General features: G+C 47.0%; 1 protein-coding gene across 2 annotated transcripts in view; it reads right to left on the minus strand.

Annotated features, from left to right (window-relative positions):
* MDN1 (midasin AAA ATPase 1) overlaps positions 1–21,367 on the minus strand; it is a 902,759-nt gene that overhangs the window by 351,586 nt on the left and 529,806 nt on the right. For both annotated transcript variants that reach the window (XM_082250237.1, XM_082250236.1), the window contains exons 55-58: positions 17,650–17,767; positions 17,249–17,459; positions 16,634–16,862; positions 16,428–16,536 (exon numbers count right to left, since the gene is read on the minus strand). In XM_082250237.1, the coding sequence (XP_082106363.1) occupies positions 16,428–16,536; positions 16,634–16,862; positions 17,249–17,459; positions 17,650–17,767 (667 nt within the window). The remainder of the gene's footprint in view (positions 1–16,427; positions 16,537–16,633; positions 16,863–17,248; positions 17,460–17,649; positions 17,768–21,367) is intronic.

Here is a 21,367-nt window from a genome sequence, read left to right on the forward strand (position 1 = left end):
ATCACTTAATAATCGGAAATACATTACGTATCTGTACAAGACCAAATATATATTCTAAACTGACAACGGACAGATCCCCTTTATTCCCAATATTGGGTAACCCCCAGTTCCTGCCGGGACTGGATAATAGACAGTTCACAATATTAAGGGAAAAAGGGCAGGAACAGGCTTCATCATTCCTAATACAAAAAAAGTGGCCCTCAGTGACCAGATTGATTGATGGTGACGGACCATATAATATGCCATTTTGGCAAGCAATTCAACTACATCACTTCTTAGTATCTATACCGAACCCGAAGGATTTCGGTAGAGCATTAACAAGATTTGAGCAAGTATGTGTGAAACCAGGAAATTTACAACGTACCCTATCAATCGCTTATGGTCTACTGACGAACCCAGAAAAACACCCAGAATTACCATGGGTGAGAAAGTGGGAGACAGACTTGAATTGCGAACTGTCAAATGACCAGATCCAGAGGATACTGAGGTTTGCTTTTGGGGCAGTTAGATGTACCAGAATACAAAAGATGAACTATAAGCTCATAACGAGATGGTACGTCACGCCCAAGAAGCTACATAACTGGTTCCCGAATGAATCTAGTCTATGTTGGAGATGCGGAAGAGAAGTGGGTACACTATACCATATCTTCTGGAGCTGTCCTAAGATAAAAACATATTGGGCAGGAGTGAAATATATAGTCCAGAAATTCGCGGAATATGAAATAGAAGGGAACCCAAGCTTTTTTCTGTTAAACTTATCGGATATATCAGCAAACAAATATAAAAGATCGATAATCCCCCACCTGATAAACGTGGCAAAGACATGCATTCCAGGATTCTGGAAAAAAGCACAACCACCCTCGGTGTCCGATTGGATACATAGGGTGGAGGATAATAGGAGGCTTGAAGAATTAGTCGCCACGGTGCAGAATAGGCAAGAAAAATACAGGAAAATCTGGGAATTATGGAATCAATTCATAAACTCTAAAGAAGGGAAACAATATATGGCAAAATAAAATAAGAGGAAAGAAAAATAGAGAGGGGGAGGTGACCCCCACCATCTCTGACCGCAAAAAGTACAGGATAGGCGATAGAGAATTTTTTTTTTTTTTTTTTGGTTGGGTGGGGAGGGGGGAGGGGAGAGGGAGGGGAAGGGAAGAGGAGAAAAAAAAAAAGAAAAAAGGGGAATTTAAGGAAATAGCAAGAAGAGATAGGATAACATATATTAAGATGGAAAACTATAAGATATCAGAAAAGTTTTGTATAACTTGATAAATTCCTAAATAAAAAGACAATATTTGGAAAAAAGAAAAGAGAAGGAGGAATTCCGTAAAGGGATCGCCCTTTGAGAAACAAAAGAGGGGTCAGTTGGCAGGGTTATATATGGCAGGTGGGTGGGGACGCCCCTTCAGGAAGAAGGGGTCTGCTAGGAGGTACTGGGGGCAGAGGATTTCGGCTTACAGGCGCACCGTTTCCCGGATCCTTTTCCGCCGAAGTCTGTTTGGTTTTCTGTGACACTGTTGCCCGAAAAATACGCTTCTGGGCTGTAAAGGAAGGACCTCGCTTACACGAGGGAGACTTACCCTTAGTCGAGTGAGGAAGGAGTATGCTCTTTCCCCAAGTGAACGTCTTGATCAAGTTATCCAAGGAGGAACCAAAAAGGCGATCGCCCTGAAAGGGAAGATTCGCCAAAAGCTTCTTAGAAGCCTGGTCGGTAGACCAGAGCTTTGGCCAGATCATACATTTGATGAGCACACTTACCACTGATGCTCTGGCCGCGAGCGGAAGAACGTCCAGGTTAGCATCGCATACAAATTGCAGAGTCTGCGCTAATTGGTCAGCGAGTTTCAGGGCAAATGATGGTAACGAGGTTACCGTCAGTGCCTCTCTCAGAGCCTTTCCTCATTCAAACATAGTCCGAGACTAGAATGGTAGTCAGGGCAGGAATGAGAATAGATCCCACTACCATATACAGGTGTCGGGGTAAAGCCCCGTACACACGTACTGATCGTCGGCCGAACGATCGGCCGTCTTTTGTCCAGGGCTGTCGTGTCTGTTGAAAACTGCAAAAGACAGCTCACGAATTTTGTCGGCCAACAACAGCCGACTGCAGAAGTGATGTCATGTGATGGTTAACTTTCCTTGTCTTTTTTCTTTTCTGAGCATGCCCAGTCTTGCTAATCTGCTGTCTGTCGGCCGAAATCTGTACTGACTGGCGAACAATCGGCCGTTCTGGTGACGGACAACAAAAATTTTAAAGTCTGCACGACAGATTCTGTTCGGCCGAAAATGCGCTGTCGGAAGCATCATACAAACAAGCCTACAATCGGCCGAATATTTACGGCCGACAATCGGTACGTGTGTACGGGGCTTTAGACCTTAATTCATCTGTCAACCCGATCAGGGAGAGGAGGATTCTGCCACCGATAAAACCGTGGCCTTGTGAATACCACATATCTGGGGGTCCACCTGAGGGGGGACTGTCCATTTGCATAAGATCCCTTACTCAAACGGGTAGCGTCTAGCCAAACGTTTGGGAATTGCAAGCGTGCGATTAGGTCACCGCCATTGTTCCTCCACCAAGGCGGACAAGACTTCGGGACAAGGGAAAACCTTGGCCCATTTCTTTGCCCTGAGGGATCCAAAGGATACCAAGGCTCCTTGCCTTGCCTCCTGAGCCAATGCGGGTGTGGAAGGCGGGTGTGGAAACATCCTCTTCCGCGTCAGAAAAGTCTGAATGCGGGGACGCGTCCTCCAAAAAGGGGGTCTGCGTCGCCGGCGCCCATATCCGCCTCAGAATCTGAGGTCTGAGATGAGACAGGGGAGGGCTGAGGGCGTTTCTTAGTAAATGATGCCGCAATTACATTTTTCTGGACATTTCTTGCATCACTGAAAAATTCACGTCATGAGCATCAGAAGCGGGCCCCAACGATACATCGGGGGTTGCAGACAAACTTGGGGAATCCATGTTAGACATATGGCCAAACAGTAGGATTGCACAGTAAGAATGTAAAGAGCAGACAGGGAAACGGGGAAACACTGGAACCTGCACCGCAAGGGGTTAAACAGGTGCTTCTCCTGAAAACAAGAGCAATTGCCTAAGAGGGAGCAATCCGCGCCCAAACGCCAAATATGAATGCCCCTGAGGCTAAGTGAGGTTACAAAGGCACCACAGGTCCCAGCAAGTCCGGCGCTACCGGCGTGCACGATGCATGCAGCGCTACTTCGGGGGATGATCCTTAGCCCCCTAAAGGCCTGAAACGCCTCTGAAGATAAAAAGGTGAAGGCCAGGGCAATTAAACTCCTCTAGAGTAGTTACCACATGGAGAACACAGCAAGGTCCATCAGCAGCATGGAGAAGAGAAGGTAAAAGGGAACGCCCCCGCCCACAAGAGCCAAAAGCTCCTGTTCAGTTTTGTCCCTGGCTCCAGCAAAATGGCCACCGGAATTAGTTACAGGGATATCCTGGCAGGCTGCTGAGGCCAGTTAAGGCTGCAGGCCACGGCAAAATGGCGGCTTTGCGCCGATGAGCACGTGACCTCGGGCCTCGTCCACTAACCGGTATAGCACTTACATAGGGGACCCCCCACTAAAAGTACCCCGGGGTACCGGAGCCCAGGGTAGGGAGAGGTCAGGGTAGGAGGGGGGAAGGACCCAGGTGACCCCTTATAGTGGAGGAGGGTGTTAGGAGGTATGGGTACCCAAGGGTCCTACTCACCTATGGAGGAGCCCAAGTCCGCCCCAGGCCCGCTAACCAGACGGGGGGGACTGTACTTACCGGACCACGATGCTGAGAGAGGCAGTCTGTCAGGATTGACGCCCACCGTACCGCAGTGAGGGCGCTGTCGGCCAAGGGGCATGCTGCAACGCTGGCATGCCAGGTGTGTGCATCCCGGCGGGGTGCTTCACCCGCAGGCAGTCCCAGTCCATGGGACTATAGTCGCTATGGAGACCCAGCGCGGAGCTGCGGTCTGCTGGCACAAACTGGGAGACCATAAGGCTCTCATTTGGCCAGTCCGAAACCCAGCCGGCATTCCACAGGAACTGGAGTCCGCAGCAACAAAATATAAAATAAAAAAGGTTCCCTTTAAGACGTTTAAAACAGATCTAGGACAAAAAGGTCCCAGCAGGGAGCGGTTTGGCCACTCCTATGACCAGGCAGCTAAAACTGAGGATGCAACGGTGAGGCCAGGAGTAATAACCCAGGGACCCCGCCCCCCCTGGGAATGTCAAAGCCTTTGGCTCTAACTGGTCACTCCTAGAGGGAGGGTCTTATTACCACCCGTCTATGAATTAAAGCAGCAGCTACATCCGTCGGTGGACAAAAGAGAAAATGTGATTTTTACTTACAGCAAAATCCATTTCTCTGATGTTCATTAACGGACTCCTGCTCTTCATAACTATTGGGTTATACTGCCCCCTACAGGAGTAGGACACTAGGCAGAGAAAGAATCTGGCTACGCCTATGGGCAGTACAAGTGGTTTCTCTCCCTCTCTCTGCTATAGGTACTCAGTTCAGTTACAAGCAGTGTCAGAAGAATTGCAACTCCACAAAGGGGTGGGTGCTGTGTCTGTCAATCAGAGAAATGGATTTTATGTTAAGTCAGGAATCCCATTTTCTTTCGTTCATTGACAGACACCGCTCCTGATCCTCATAACCAAAGGGACGTTCCAAAGCAGTGGTAAACATGAGAAGTGGGAAAAGCAAAAAAATTCCCAAGGCTAAACAGTAGCCAACCATACAACAGGAGCTCAACCAAAACAACAGGAGCCCATCTGAAAAAACACACCCTCAAAGAGGACCAGGTTCTCTTAAACAGCAGCCTGCAAAATCTTGCGGCCAAAAGCAGCATCTGCAGATGCCAACACATCCACCTTATAAAACTTTGTGAAAGTGTGACCGATGACCAGGTGGCTGCCTTGCAAACCTGCATTACTGATGCCTGATGACGGAAGGCCTAAGCACACTAGTAAAAATGGATTTTTGTAAAATCTTACCGTAAAATCCTTTTCTCTTAGCTCATTGACAGACGTAGTCCTCGGTGATTCAACACCCTTGGGTTATGCTGCTCTCCACAGGAGTAGGACTAGACAGGAAAGAAAATGCTCTGGCCACACCCTAAGGGCAGTCCAAGGGTATATCCTCTCTCTCTCTGCTACAGCAAATCAGTTATGTCACAAAGCAGTGTCTAGAGAATTTAACCCAACCCAACTCAAAAACAGAGGGGCGGGTACTACGTCTGTCAATGAGCTAAGAGAAAAGGATTGTACGGTAAGATTTTACAAAAATCCATTTTTCTCTATCGCTCATTGACAGACGTAGTCCTCGGTGATTCAACACCCTCTGGACGTCCCAAAGCAGTACCACAAATGAGGGGTGGGAAATTGGAAATCAAATCCAATCTAGAAGGCCCAACCGGTGCCAACTAGAAGTTTACAATGCTCATTCTCAGTGATGAGACTCAACAGAAATTTTTCAACAGATAAAAACCCTTGAGGTAGACCACCGGTCTCCTCAAATTGCGGCCTGCAAAACCTTGCGGCCAAATGAGGCATCCGCCGATGCCATCACATCAATCTTATAAAATTTTGTAAAGGTATGTACCGACGACCAGGTGGCCGCCTTACATACCTGGACCACTGACGCCTGATGGCGGAAGGCCCAGGAAGTACTGAGTGCTCGAGTGGAGTGCGCCCTAACAGGGAACGGAGGACTCCGACCCTTAATAGCATAAGCCTGTACCACCGTCTGTCTAATCCATTTGGAGATAGTCGCGGCAGATGCAGGCAACCCCTTTCTGGGGCCATCCGGGATCACAAAAAGTGAATCCGTCTTACGGAACGATTCCGTAGCCTTCAGGTATACCCCGATTGCCCGAACCACATCCAAGGAATGCAACGCATGTTCCCGATGATGCTTGGGCTGAGGACACAAGGAAGGTAGTACGATATCTTCATTCAGATGAAAATCTGAAACCACCTTTGGAAGAAAGGATGGCTTAGGATGGGGACTGGCATGATAATGCAGCCAGTTCTGACACCCTGCGTGCAGAAGTGATAGCCACCAAGAAGGCCACCTTCTGGGATAAAGTAAGCAAGGGAATCTCCCTGATGTTTTCAAAGGGAGGTTCTTGTAGAACCGACAAAACCAAATTAAGATCCCAGGGCGGTAAGGGCGCGCGGACTGGTGGAGCAAGGTGCCGCACCCCCTGGATGAAATTCCGCACCAAGGACTTGGTAGCTAAAGGTTTCTGAAAGAAGATTGCTAATGCTGAAACTTGACCTTTGATGGTGCTCAAGGCTAGTTTCTGCTCAACCCCTTTCTGCAGAAAGGCCAATATTCGGGTCACCGAATAGGCACGTGGAGGAATCCCTAAAGATTCGCACCACGCGATATAAGTCTTCCATGTGCGATAATAGACCTTGCTGGAAGTCGCTTTCCTTGCTTTAATAAGGGTAGGAATAACTGAAGTTGACAACCCTCTGTCCTTTAGTACCTGGGTCTCAATGGCCAGGCCATTAAAACCAGCTACTGTAAAGCACGATGGAAGATTGGTCCTTGAGACCGCAGACACTCCCTGAGACGAAGTTCCCAAGGAACGTCCGCGACTAGTATGTCCAAGCCGGCCAGACCGGCTTGACGAGGCCAGCCTAGAATTTCTAGGACCACTGGCGCTGACTGGATCTGAACCAGGCGGCCCTAGAGCTATCTGGCCCCGACCATCCGACAAAGTCTGCTCGTTCTCTGTTCCCACACATTTATCAGACACCTGATTCCTATCAGGAACGGTGATCTCTCCTGGTTGAACCTCCGGGACCGAAGTCACCTGGCTAAAGGCTTCTTGGTCTGTCTGTTCAACCGGATCCGATTCTTGTGGGGAACTGAGACTAATCTTTGGAAAAGGTAAAGGAAAAGATCTGTTCAGGGAACGGTAACTGCCGCTCCCTGTAGTACTTAAATGTTGGAAGGGAAGAATCGCACCGGTAGCAGTGATCGATGCTCGATCTAATGCCCTGAATACCGGTGAAGACGTCCCCCCACCCTCAAACCGGGTGGGGGCGCAATTTCAGGCTGTGTAATCCTTTGCTTCGGGTTTGGCTGAGTCGGTCTTTTGTTTGTCCGACCAGCCCTTCTTGAACCCTCCTGGAGGAGCCTTGCCTTTCCCGCTTGTTCCAGCCGGGCGTACGAACCCTTTATGGGCGGTAAAGAAAGGTCCTCGCTTGTTACGAGGTCCCTTAGCTTTAGCAGCCTGTGGCAAGAAAGTGCTCTTGCCCCCAGTGGCGTCCTTAATGATCTCATCTAGGGTGGCCCCAAATAGGCGATTCCCCTGAAAGGGGAGATTCGTCAAGGTCTTTTTGGAACCTAGGTCCGCTGACCAGCATTTTAACCACAGCACACGTCTGAGTATTACCGCTGACATAGATGCATGCCCTAATTGGGGGGTAGCATCCAAGGCTGCATCACAGACAAACTGTAGCCCTTGTATAATGTGTTCCATCAATTCAGATGTTCCCTGGGGGATATCTTTCCCCTTCAGGTCCTGGCGCACCAATCTCGCCCATTCCGTAAGTGTCTGGGAAACCAGACCAATGACAATTACTGGTCTAAATGCTGACCCTATCAGGGAAAAAATAGTGCGGGACTCCGCTTCCACCTTCCGATCCACCGGATCCTTAAAGGACGAAGTGTCCTCTACTGGAATAACCGTGGCTTTATTCAGTCTGGAAATAGGTGGGTCCACCAGTGGTGGTACCGTCCATTTCTTAATGAGGGATTCCTCAAACGGATAGCGTCTAGCAATACGTTTGGAAATAGTAAAGGTACGCTTAGAATGCTCCCATTCTTCTTTAATTTTATTACCAAAACACTTGGGTACAGGAAAAACCTTCACCGTTTTGGTGGGTTTGTTAGTACCAAAGGGAATCTCTGTTTCAGTTACCTCTGCCGGTGAAACCTCAAGTCTTAAGGTTTCCCGAACCGCCACAACTAGTGCGTCCACCAATGCTTCTTCCCGAATTATGGCGGAAGTATGAACGTCCCCCTCACTGTCTGAAGGAACTTTACCTGAGACAACAGCCCTTGCAGAGGGACCTGCAGCTGCAATGACCATCTCAGACTCTGAGTCTGAAGTGTCAGATGATATAGGGGTAGGGGGGGGGTCGCTTTCTTGACCCCCGTTCCTGACAAGCCGCCTCCACCCGAGCCACCATAGACTCCAAAACTGCTGAAAATGCATCCATACTCCCGTGGCCCCCTCGAGGGAAACAGGTGGGGGTACTTGTGTGGCAGGGTCCATGATAATTCCAGTAAATACCCGGAAAATTCAATCCAAAAATAAACTTTTTTTTTTTTTTTCCAGACCCCCAGCGCCACAAAGCCCCTCAGTGTTGCCTGCTAGGGATCCCTATCGAGCGAGAGAGAGAGAGATAGACCCCCAGGCTCACCACTTGATGCTCAGAGTTCACTGCAACTTGTCTCAGCACTGTCTCAAACAAACAGGAAGTCTCTTGGCTGGCTGCCCGGGAAGAAAGGAGGCGGCTCCGCCCCTCTGCACGCCTTCCGGCGCCTCCCCTAGCTCCACGAGGTGTTTGGGTCACCTCAAACATGGCCGCCCCCATGCTGAAGACACGAGGCTACGCCAAAATGGCGGCCTCGTGCGATCTACGGCGGTCTGTTACCGAATAGCGGCGTGACTGCAGAGTATCTCGGCATCGCAAAATCTTTCTCTCATGGAGATCAGCTTGACCGGCGGTACCGAACCCTGGCGGACCGCGTGGCCGTCGGGAGGCATGCTTTAGCTGGAATGACATGGAAAGCCGCATACATGTCCTGTGGCTTCTGACAGGTAGGATACTTTCTATTATCACAGTAAGATTCCAGTACTGCCACAGATTACAATCATTTAAACATACTTGTAATTAGATTGTCAGCTCCCAAACCAAGCCTTCTGGCTTTTTGTACATAAAAATCACACTCAATATAGGGGGATCTGTGCCATGTTATAGGATAGAGGGGAACCCATTCTTACCATTACAGAGAGGGGCCCGCATTCACCACAGGACCCGTCAGGGGAAATGGGGGAACATACTACTCACCGTACCGGAACCAGGCGGGCGCCAACTCCTGACAGTACCCCTCTCCACCGAAGTTGGAGGGCCGTCGACCAATACGGACGCCGTGACTCACGGTCTTTGGCGTTTCAGCGAGACGTCTAACTCGCAGGGTCAGTCCCCGTCCAGTGGGACTATGTCGCGGCCGACCCAGCGCGGAGCTATGGCCTGCACGCGCTCGTAGGCTGAACTGGGGTGACCACTGGATCTCAACATCCCGCCCGTTGCCCAGTTCAGCTTTCTTGCTTGAAGATCTCACAGGAACACTGGAGAAAAAAAGCTGTCTAAAAATCTTTAAGAAAAAAATCCTGCCCGGACCGAAGATCCCAGCAAGGTATCTAGGTCCTTACTCCTGACTAGACAGAAAAAAAACTGATTTGCTGTAGCAGAGAAAGAGAGAGAGGATATACCCTTGGGGACTGCCCCTAGGGTGTGGCCAGAGCATTTTCTTTCCTGTCTAGTCCTACTCCTGTGGAGAGCAGCATAACCTGAGGGTGTTGAATCACCGAGGACTACGTCTGTCAATGAGCGATAGAGAAAATGCATCTTACCAGGAAAAGGAGGAACCTGACCCTTGATTGAATAGGCCTGCACCACCGTCTGTCTGATCCTTCTGGAAATGGTCGTGGCAGAGGCGGCTGACGCTTTCCGAGGTCCATCAGCAAAGACCTATCACGGCTGTGTCATTGTCCTATTGGATCCATACCGGACACCCCTGAATGCGCTTTGTCCAATGAGCCAGGCAAAGTCTGGTCGCCCAAAGTTCTAGTATATTGAACGGTAGTCTGGACTCTTTCAGAGTGCAGACCCATGAGGACAAACCGGGCCTAGAACACCTTCCCACCTGGACAGGCTGGCAACCGTGGAGACCACCGTCCAGTACAGGGGAAGGAAGGATCTGCCCCATCGAAGCACCTCAAAAAGGTAGACACCATCAGGTCCAGCACCCGCATGCAAGTCCTGAGTGATGACAGACTCCTGGACAACAGGAGCCGAATTGTATCCTGGAGCTTTTGGAGCTTGTCCCTTAGGAGAAACACCCTGGCTGAGGCCGAGTTCAGAGTCAGACCCAGATAGTCCACCTTAGTGGATGGAACCAGAGCAGATTTTTGGAAATTCAACTTCCAACTGAACTACTAAAGAGAGTCCGCACAGTGATCTCCAGTTGTCCCTTAGCGCAGTCGGAGACTCTGCTCGCAGAAGATGATGGTCCAGGTACCCCAGTATCGCAATCCCCCGTTGGTGCTACAATGCTAACACCGGAGCAGACACTTTCGTGAAGACTCGAGGAGATGAGGCGAGACCAAGGGGTAATGCCACAAACTAATAATGCTCCTCGCCCACGGCAAAGCAAAGGAAGCACTGATGACCGATATATATTGGCATATGAAGATAAGCGAATCGTCCTTGATATCGATAGAGGCCAGAAGATCCCCTTTGATGTAGGGATGCCACTACTGTACGAATGGACACCATTCGGAAATTCTGTACCCGCACAAAGTGGTTCAGAGCCTTGAGGTCCAGGATTGGACGTACCATGCCTTCCTTCCTGGGAACTGTAAACAGGTTTGATTAAAAACCTTGAAAACATTCCAATTTTTGAACCGGTACAATCACCCCTTTTAGTATCAAGCCTTGCACTGTCCCCGAAGAAACCCCGCAGGCGGTTTGGGAACAAACGCAGGTTGGAAGGAAAGAACCTCTCTGGAGGAAAAGACTAACCTCGATCTTGTAGCCGGACTGAATCAGCTCGTGTCTTGAATCAGAGAGGTCCACGGGTCCGGAAAGAAGCGAAGACGTCCCCCCCCACCACAGATACAGGTTACGGTGCCTCTTCAAGCAGAAGAGGGCTTGTCTGCAGGTCTGGAAGGACGCACTCTTGGTTTACCAGACCCTCTTGGAACTGCCAAAGAGATCCTGACAGACTTAGATACCTTGTTTTGAAATCCTTAGGGACGAAAAGGCTGCTTATGAGCCAAGAAAAAAGGAACACATCTGCGAAAAGACTCCTTGCCCCTGGCAGCCTGTGGAAGAAGAATACTTTCCCCATGCAAGACCCTTAATGATATCATCCAGGGAAGATCTGAACAGGCAATTCCACACACAGAGGAGATCACAGATAAGGGCTTCCTGGAAGTCTGGTCCGCAGACCAGCATTTCAGCCATATTATGCACTGAAGGACCACTGCAGTCACACAAACCGCCTAGAGACCAAGAGAGCCGCATACAGAGAAGCACTACTATGCAACCCCCACGGGTGCGCCAGCGGTACCATAGGTCCCAGAATGACCAGCCGCTGCTACAGCAGAGAGAGGGAGAGCAATCAAAGGCAACCACAGGGACTCACCACCAGCGGACAGGCACAGAGGAGCGCCAGATGCTGCATACCAAGCTGCAATCGGGAGGAAAGAGGAAGTCCAGAAGTCAGCACTAGGGAAAAAGGAGGGGCTCTCATTGCTAAAAACACCGCCCATAAGGCTAAAAAAACACGACCACTGCAAATTTCAATGAGAAACTACAAGAAAATGGCTGCCAAACTACACAAACATGGCCGCCTATTACATAGCCAGCCATTTACAACAAAATGACTTCACCGCCCGGCTCACGGGACCAATAGGGGACCTCAAGGGATGAATCTAGCAGTAAGGGGGGCCTAGGAGCCCCCACTAGGACAACTCTCCTCCAAAATGGCGTGTTTGGCTGCCCCCCCCCCCTTCAATCGCCTGCTGGACAACCCAAAACTGACCTGGACAGGTATGGCCGCCCTATGGGGGGGTGGGGTGGGGGGCTGATCAAGGTGTAAGCAGATAGGGGGTAGTCCACAGGGACCGCTACATATTTGGGGGGGGCATGTGGGAAGGGGGGGAACCCGGGGGTCTGACCGTCCTAGGGAGGGGTCCACGTCCGCCCTAAAAGACCACCAGTGGAGAGGTGGGGGGGACACTACTTATAACACCATGGAACTAAGTGGGCACCGCTCCAGACAGACCACCACTCCACCAGAATAGGGGTGCTGTCAGTCAGAAGGCATGCTGTGACTCAGGCCGGGACCAGGTCGTATGCGCCCTCCCGAGACATTTAACGCCCAGCCCCTGTCCAGTGGGGCTATGTCACGGCCGACCTAGCGCGGAGCTGAGGCCTGCACGCATTTACTGGCCAGATGGGGGGACCCTCTAGATCTAGTAGATATCCAGTCCGTCCCCCAGTCCGGCAGTTGATTGTAGTTCTCACAGGAACAGAAAATAAGGAAAAATTTCAGTTTAAAAAGGAAAAAAATGCTAGGACCAGAGTTCCCAGCAAGGAACTAGGTCCTTACTCCTGACTGGGCAGAAAAAAGAAACTTAGTGCCTATAGCAGAGAGTGGGAGTATATCCCCTGGGACTGCCTCATGGGCGTGGTAAAGTTTTCCTGCCTAGTGTCCTACTCCTGTAAGGGGCAGCATAATCCAATGGTCATGAAGATTCTAGAGCAGTGTCCAGTGTCTCAGTGCCTGTGAGGCCTTTCATGATGTCATCCAGAGTAGCGCCAAACAGGCAATCTCCTTAAAAGGGAAGATCAGGCCTTTTTAGAAGTCTGCAGACCAGCATTTGAGTCAAAAGACACGCCGAAGGACCACTAACGAAATAGATAGCCGAACTACTATGGGAGCCACATCTAAACAGGCATCACAGAGAAACTGTAGCCCCTGAACCAACTGGTCCGCCAGCTCAGCAAAGGCAGGGGGAGCTGCCCTCAAGGTTATGGCATAAAAGCTTAGCCCACTCGTTCAGCCTTTGCGAAACCAGGGCAATGGTGAATACCGGCATAAGTGCCGAATCAGCCAGAGTGTACCAGAGTGTACATATTGGGGGCCACAGCCTTTCGCTTTCCTGTCAGCCAGATCCTTAAAAGCCGGGGACTCGACCAGAATCATGGTTGCTGTATTCAATCTGGAACAGTCCACTTTTTAATGTAAGGGACTCCTCAGGAGATAACGCCTAGCAAATCGCTTAGGGACACCAAGGGGACGCTTTGGTCACCCCCCTCTTTAGCAACAATTTTGTCAAAATAGGAGGGGAAAGGAAACATCTTTGCCGTTTTGGACGGCTTGTAAGTGCCAAAGGGAACATGGGCCTCGCAGCTGCGCTCTTCATCTTCAAGGTCTCACGCACAGATAAAATCAGTTCTTCCATCAGCGCCTTTTTGTGTACGTTTGCAGATGTGGAGGAATCCTCACTATAAAGAGGATTCCGGGTGCGTGTTCGCATACCTAGCAGTGTGACCCACGTCCACAGCAGCCCGACCCAGATTCAGGATCTGAAAGACAGATGAGGCAGAGGAAGACAGGGGGCGCTTTTTGGTAGCCCATCGCCCGAAAGCCACTTGTATACGGGGACATAAATTACTTCAGGACCGCCGTCAGTCCATCGATAGATGGTTAAGACCCAGAGGGCTCCGCAGCCTCAGAGAAAAGATAAGGTGCGGAGATGTGCTCTAAAGAATCCATGAGTCATCAGGGGGACTCAAAAAAGTGTAAAACACTACAAAGGGAAAACACTCAATGCACCAGTCAGCACCAACTGTTAGCTAGGCACAAGCACCAAGCGATCCTCAGCAAAGAAGGAGAGAACCCCACCAAACTCACAACCCAGCAGAAAAGCACCTGCAGCCACCAGGATGGTGTTGTAAAATTTTGTCGGACCCGTGAAAAAATCGGACCTCGTCACTTCTGGTCATGGGAGTCTCAAGTGCGCATGCGCACCAGACATTATCTTGGTTTGGTAAACTTATAACACAGAGCGACCAGTTGAATGAGAGGAGGCGGGGCTGAGGTGGGACGGAAGACACCGCCGCGTCATCTGCAGAGCTGAATAGAGGAGGCGGGACGGAGGTGCGACCGTGTAATAAATGCAGGACTTTAGCCACTCCTTCTGTTTTATTATCTTTAGTAATTATCGTATTATTTATCCTTAGGATTTCATTACATTTAGTATTTCTTATTTTGCATTATATAAATAGTAAATGTCATGAAATCCGAAGGATAAATAATACGATAATTACTAAAGATAATAAAACAGGGAGTCGCTTAAGCCCTGCATATATTACACGACCGCACCTCCGTCCCGCCTCCTCCGCCAGCTCTGCATATGTGCCTCCGTCCCGTCGCACCTCAGCCCCGCCTTCTCTCAATCAGCTGTCCGTTCTCGGTTATAATTTTGCCAAACCTCGAAAAATGTCTTCTGCGCATGCGCACGGACGACTTCTATCAACTGTTTTGTGACGCTCTGTCCCCGGAAGTGACGAGGTCCGATTTTTTCACGGGTCCGACAAAATTTTAGAACACCCCCAAATGTGGCGATCAGGAAGTGAAAAGACAACAGCAAAATGGCCGCCGGACTACACAAACATGGCAGCCATGTTTAGAAACACAAAGGCCTACAAGAAAATGGTGGCCCAGCTCGGCACCACGATGCCTCTAGGGACCCAGGAGGATTTCCTAGGCTACAAGGACAGGCCCAGGAAGGACAGAGGTCCATGGCAGGAGCCCCCACCAGGTACAACCCCCCCACCCCTGCACAGCTGATCGTCCGGTCACCCAGGAGGTGGACCAGACCACCCACACAGCCCCAGCATATGTGGAGGGGATGGGGGACAGATGAAAAGGGGGTGCCTGGTGAGGAATCAGATTTAAAAGCGAGGAATGGAGGACACTGATCACCGATGTGGGAAGGGGGTACTGAGGACTGATGTGACGGGGAGAAAAAGAACCATTATGAAAGCGGAAGGTGGGCTTCTGAAGTGACAGAGGGCCCCATCTTAGACTGGGGTGCTTTGAGATTCCACTTACTTTTAAAAGGGCATCCAGAGGCTTCAGTTTAACCATTTTTTATAGCCTTTAGGAAACCCCGAGGTGGAATAAAAAAAGCAATTGCAAATTTCCTTGCTGGCAAACTAGAAAGGAATGACGCACCTGCACCGCAACTGACGAGTGGGGCCGATGCAGGCGCATTGACTCCTGGACGCGATGACGTTCAGCTCCCAGGAGTCAACGCAAGCAGGAAGTGACGGCGCGGGCAGCCGCAGAGGGAGGAAGTAGAAGGAAGGCAAGTATACTTTCTTCAAAAACAAGGTAAGAAGAAAAAAAAATAAAAATTGGGACTATAAGCGGATGGCCAAAAGTGGTTTTTGATGCCAGAACTGCGCTTTAAACACCCCCCTCCTTTATAGGAACGGAGGATGTTCTTTCCGACCTTCTCTCTCTCTCTCTCTCTATATATATATATATATATATATATATATATATATATATATATATATATATATATTTAAAGCGGCCGTCTTAAATGGGCTTTTTCTCCCTCTTGAAGGAAGCCATTTGGAATGTATATAGACCCATGAGTATCTGCTGAACAGACCCAGGACTATTTTTGAATTCCCTTTCTACTTTTTTCTCTATCAACAAGAGAGGTATGGATCAATTGCTTATTGGGTAATAGCGGCAAGCATAAGATAGTAGCATGTATGTATGTATTCATATTAGAGATATATATATATATATATATATATATATATATATATATATATATATATATATACACACACACACACTTTTTTTTTATGCAGATATCAATCCCAAGAGGAGGCTTTTTTCTTCTACTATGTTTGGCTCTTGCATCATATAGGTGATGGTGGATGGAGTACTTTTTCAGCCTGGGGGCTAAAGGTGTGGCTGGCACAGAACTGGGAGACTCTGGGCACACTGCTGTATGTGCATATATATACTGTATACTTTTTCTATGGTATTGTTTGTACTTTTTCTACTTGCTTTCACGTTTGCATTTATATTTTTTCATTTTTTACATTTCATACTGTATTGAAAAGATGGTAGCTCATTGCTTGTTATACTTTTCAGAAGTGGTATTGCAAATCCCTGATGATGCTATATACATGTTGAATCTTGAAACGCATTGGAATAATTTACCACTGGCTGGCAACTCAGCATGTATCTTTTCCACATGTACTTATGCAAATGATTTTATGTGATGTACAATTTTTTGTCACTGTTTTCTTACACAAAGGATTTTTATGATGTTTTGTCCCAATAAAACAAAGAATTTTAAGAATAGACCTCTCTTGGCCTATTGGTATCAGTAATGTTTTAGTTGACATAAAGTTCCGATCCAAAGAGGGTTTTTTGTCTGCACCAATAACATTTAGTAAGCAATTACAATTCCGCTAATCTGTTTTGAACAGCAAAGACATTTTTTTTTTCCCCATTAGAAACCAAGGATTAAACAAAATACAAAGTATTGTTCCTGCAGGAAATATAACACTACCTCAGAATGCTGAGCAAGAAAGTTAAAAGCGCGAACACGCTGCGAAGGCAAGGAGGTATGTTTCAAAGAAAATGACACCAGCTGATTCAAGTCAGACTGCATGTTCTTTCTGTGGAGGAAAAAAAAAAAAACACAAACATAAATGCTACAACGTTTTCATATTTCATTCTGCATGAAAAAATTAAACTGCTGCATATTGTTATTACCTTACATAGTAAGAATGTGACAGCAGGTCAGTCACCAGTTTGTACTGCCAAAGCAGCATGAGATATTCCATGCCTGGCCACATCTGAACTTTACTTGAAAGCTGTGCTAAATCCTTTTGGTTCATTGGAGTATACGATTGCTCTTCATTACTTTTTTCATCAGGAAACAAGGGAATTTTCTGCTCCTTCATATGTGACCTCAGTATTTCCACTGACACAGAGAGTCTCTCTGCAAAGACAAATATCTGTGATAATAAACTAGAGTACATGCTTAGAAGGCCAAGACAGCAGAATTGTGACTAATTTTAGTGCTCAATTTCTCGTTATATATACACATTTTGCATAGGAACCACAAGTCTGTCCTTTCAACAAAAGATAAGCAAACATCCCCACCTGACACTTGTTTTTATATTAAAGAAGAACACGCACACACTCCAAAAGCAAGACCCTTAGCGGGCAAAAAGTGACCATTCCATTGGGCCTTAAATCACAGAGGTTTATTTTTTTTCCCCGTGACAGATTACCTTAAAAAATGCAAATCTACAGATACAAACTACATATTCAGCATATCATTTTATTACTCATGTTACTTATTTAAGTAAAGAAAAGCATTACCAGCGTTTACATCTTCTTGATGATTTGCACGAAGGATAGATGTCCAATCCTGTAGTAATTTGTTTTTTGTTTCCCAATCAGAGCTAGCTGCTTTTAATCTGTATAAGTCACGCTGGCAACTGCTCTCTCCTTTAGCTGGTCTCAGATCAACTACATTAAGGGAAGTGCTGAGAGCTTTCAGTTTATCCATACACTGTACCACAGGGCCCTCCTGAGAATTTTACAAAGAAAAAGTACTTATGAGCACAAACCACCTACAAACTTTAAATTATAATGCTGCTATACAGACATTATAGGTACATCCATTACACAGTATAAAAGTAAACATTAAGTTAAAAAAAAAAAAAAAAAAAAAACAAAACAACAACAGGATGCGTGTATATATTTTCTCACTGTAATACCTTGAAAGGTAGAGGCCTGCCAAGAATTTTCTGAAGCAGCTTTACACTAGCAGGCATTTGTGTAGATGAGAGACATTCCTGAATACTCTCAGACACAGACTGGACTTCTTGAGAGAGCCTAGAGACAAAAAAATCCATTAATGTGTACAACACATGCACAAGCTCATGAGCAATTCACCTTTATGCTTACATTCACCAAGGGACTTCCTAAAATATCACCTTATGCGAATATCACAGAACAGACACAAGCAATTAACGAGGTCAGTATAGATCATCATGTTGCATGTTAAAGAGGTCCTAAAGGCTTTTTCCCATAAAATAGACAATCATTTTGTACTTATTCTATTGCACAGAGCCGTGCCGAACCGCCACTATTAGGGTCCCCTGCCAGCACTGTCTGATCCTCCTGTTCTGTGTCTACCCCATAGCAAACTCCTGCAATGGGGCAATAGTGCAGGCTCAATTCCAAATTGGGTTGTGGGTGCCTATTGATACCCACAGCCAAGCTCGACCCTGATCAAGCCATTTTTTACCCTAATGCAGGGAATGCATTCATTTAAAAACATTTTAACTTTAGAAGAACTTTAACTTAACCACTTGCCGACTGCCTGCGCGTGGTGTTGGGGGGTGAACGGGGATGCCGATCCACGGGACCGACAGCCAGGATTGCCGAGGTGCACCCAGGATCGCTCCCCGATGCGAGAGGACGATCAGCTGTTGTAAACACAGCTGACCATTGTTCTCTCTGAAATGATCACAGAGCACCTGTGATCCTATATGGGATTCACAGGTCTCTATGATCATTATACAAGTCCTTCCCCCCACAATTAGTAAACACTCCCCTAGGCTCACATTTAACCCTTTGCTCACCCCTAAGTTAACCCTTTCCCTGCTAGTTTCATTATTATTGTAACAGTGCATAGTTTTAGCACAGATTACTGTAGCAATGTCACTGGTCCCCCCAAAAGTATCAAAAATGTCAGTTAGGGGATCCGATCTGTCTGCTGCAATGTCGCAGTTCCGCTATAAAACGCAGATCGCTGCCATTGCTAGTAAAAAAAATAAATAAAAATGACAAATATCTTTCCCCTAGTTTGTCGACGCAATAACTTTTGCGCAAACAAATCAAAATGTGCTGATTGCGTTTTTTTACCAAAATATGTAGCAGGAAGCAAAATAGGCATAAAGGGATGAAAAATTATGATTATTTTTTTTTGGGATGGGGGGGGGGGGGGGGGATGTTATATGGCAGAATGTGAAAAATAGATTTTTTTTTTTAGAATTGACGCTATTTTTTTTTGCTTAAAGCGCATAAAAATAAAAATAGCAGGGGTGATCAAATACCACCAAAAGAAAGCTCTATTTGTGGAGGAAAAAAAGGACATCAATTTTATATCAGTACAGGGTCGAAATCTGTTTGCCGCCTGGAAGCTTCAGCTATCCACCCTCTGCCTGAGTCTCCCAGGATTGTCCGGGGATTGATTGGTGAGCCCGCAGCCTTGCTGCACAGCCTCATGTCATCTTTGGCTGGCATATACATACCTGGCTTTTTGGGCCTTTTTGCATCCTTGCCTGCAAAACACATCCCTGGCTTTTCCACATCATGCCAACAGTCCATCACAGCAGTACACATTGGGCTCTTCACCATATCCGTCATACAGCATCTGTTTTTTTTCCATCTGGGAGAACGAGTGGTTTTACCTGGGAGGACCGCCTCCTCTCTCCCCTCCAGCACCTGCTTGATTATTGGTATGTGTTTTCAGCCTTTCAAGTCATGTGATTGATACTTACACAGTCCAGTCTGTTTACACAGAAACCTTTTTAAGTTTGTTGTTGGACCAATAAACATTTTATACGTTTGCATTAAATGTGGTTTTGGACTTTCACCTATGTGGAACTACAATTACCAGCCACCAGCTTTCACAACAATAGTTTGTGGCAGTACGGACTTTTAAAATCCCTAAGCGCTTTCATTAAGGGTCTTTGTGTTTCAATTGTTGGCTGAGCCATTATAGCAGCTTTATTTTCTTTGAAACCATTAAGAGTTTCCTTGGCTTTGTGTTTGGGATCATTGTCTTGCTGAAATGTCTACCCTCATTTCATCTTCATCATCCTCGTAGATGGTAGCAGAATTTTATTAAGAATGTCTTCTTAAATTTTTCCATTCATCCTTTCTTCAATGATATGAGGTTTGCCAGTACAATATGCTGAAAAACAGGCCCACACCATGATGTTCCCAAATTTCACTGTTGGTATGGCTTTGGAGTGATGTGCAGTGCCAATTTACTTCCAAACATGGTGTGTATTATGGCATCCAAAGAGTTCAATTTTGGTCTAATCTGACCAGACTATATTCTTCCAGTATTTCATAGTCCTCTCTAAATTTTGCGTAGCAAAATTTTAACAGGCTTCAACATGCTTTTTCTTCAGCAATGGAGTCTTACGTGGTGATTGTGCATACAGGCCATGGTGGTTGAGTACATTACCTATTGTTTACTTTGGAACAATTGAACCTGCTAATTCCAGGTCTTTCTGAAGCTCTCCACCAATGGTCCTTGGCTCTTGGACAACTCTTCTTATAATGCTTTTCACTCTTTCAGAAATCTTGGGAGAAGCACCTGGACGTGGCAGGTTTATGGTGAAATGATGTGCTTTCAACTTCCGGATTATGGCCACAACAGTGCTTACTGGAACATTCAAAGGTTTAGAAAGTCTTCTGTAACCAATGCCATCAGTATGTTTTGCAACAATTAGGTTGCGAAGGCCTTTAGAGAGCTCTTTGCTCTTACCCATCATGAGAGGTTACTTGTGCAACACCATGGTAATGAGACACCTTTTTATAGGACATCAGTTGAGATTGAACCAGCCCATAATTTGCCTGACAAGGGACAGGATTGCTTTCCAATTACTGATTTCAGCTAGTGTCTTGGCTTTCCATTCCTTTTTGAACCTCCCTTTGTTCATGTGTTCAATATTTTTCCGTGTCATCCTATTTTATTACACAACAATTTCTAAACTTCCTTGTTTTGGTTTCTATGTATGGACTGTATGGGCTGTTAGTGACATGTGGCGACAATTGTAAAAATGGTGACGCGTATTTTACCCGCTGAATATATATGAAGCAAAATTAAGCTATTTTGTGTACTGTTAACATCTGCATTGTATATTACCAAAGAACATAGAGAAAGCAATCTGCTCCTGTGCTAGTGAGACATCCCATCCATCCACTCTTAAGATCACACCCACTAGGTGCAGCTGCTTCATTTTAAACTGCCAAGGTCTACAGAGCAATGTGTTTCCAAAGCAAAGGGGAAAAAAAATAAAAATAAAAAAGGGAAGCGCTGCCCTAGTGTAAAAACATTTTTACGAAGGACAAAACAGTGAATAATTAAACTCCCACTTCCCCAATGTACACAAGCCTCTGACAAAGGGCCAGTTGTCTGTGTGCATCTGATCCATCCATCCATCCATACCTGCTGTGGGGTTTTTGGGTGTTCCTCCAGTGACAGACTAGGACTAAGTCAAGGAAAGTCCACAAAAGGGAGATCGGAAAAGCCCCTGGATGTAAAGGCAGCAGGCAACAGTGAAATCACAGGCGTCTGTGTGTTCTGGACCAGCAGACAATACAAACAGCACTGCACGTGCAAGCTGGGGGGAGGCGAGCTTGATGCAGCAGTGTAGTTAACAGGGATACTTAAAGCATCAGAGAAATGTGAGT

Source organism: Pelophylax lessonae (assembly GCF_965119305.1).
Source record: "Pelophylax lessonae genome assembly, chromosome: 3".
Classification (NCBI taxonomy): domain Eukaryota; kingdom Metazoa; phylum Chordata; class Amphibia; order Anura; family Ranidae; genus Pelophylax; species Pelophylax lessonae.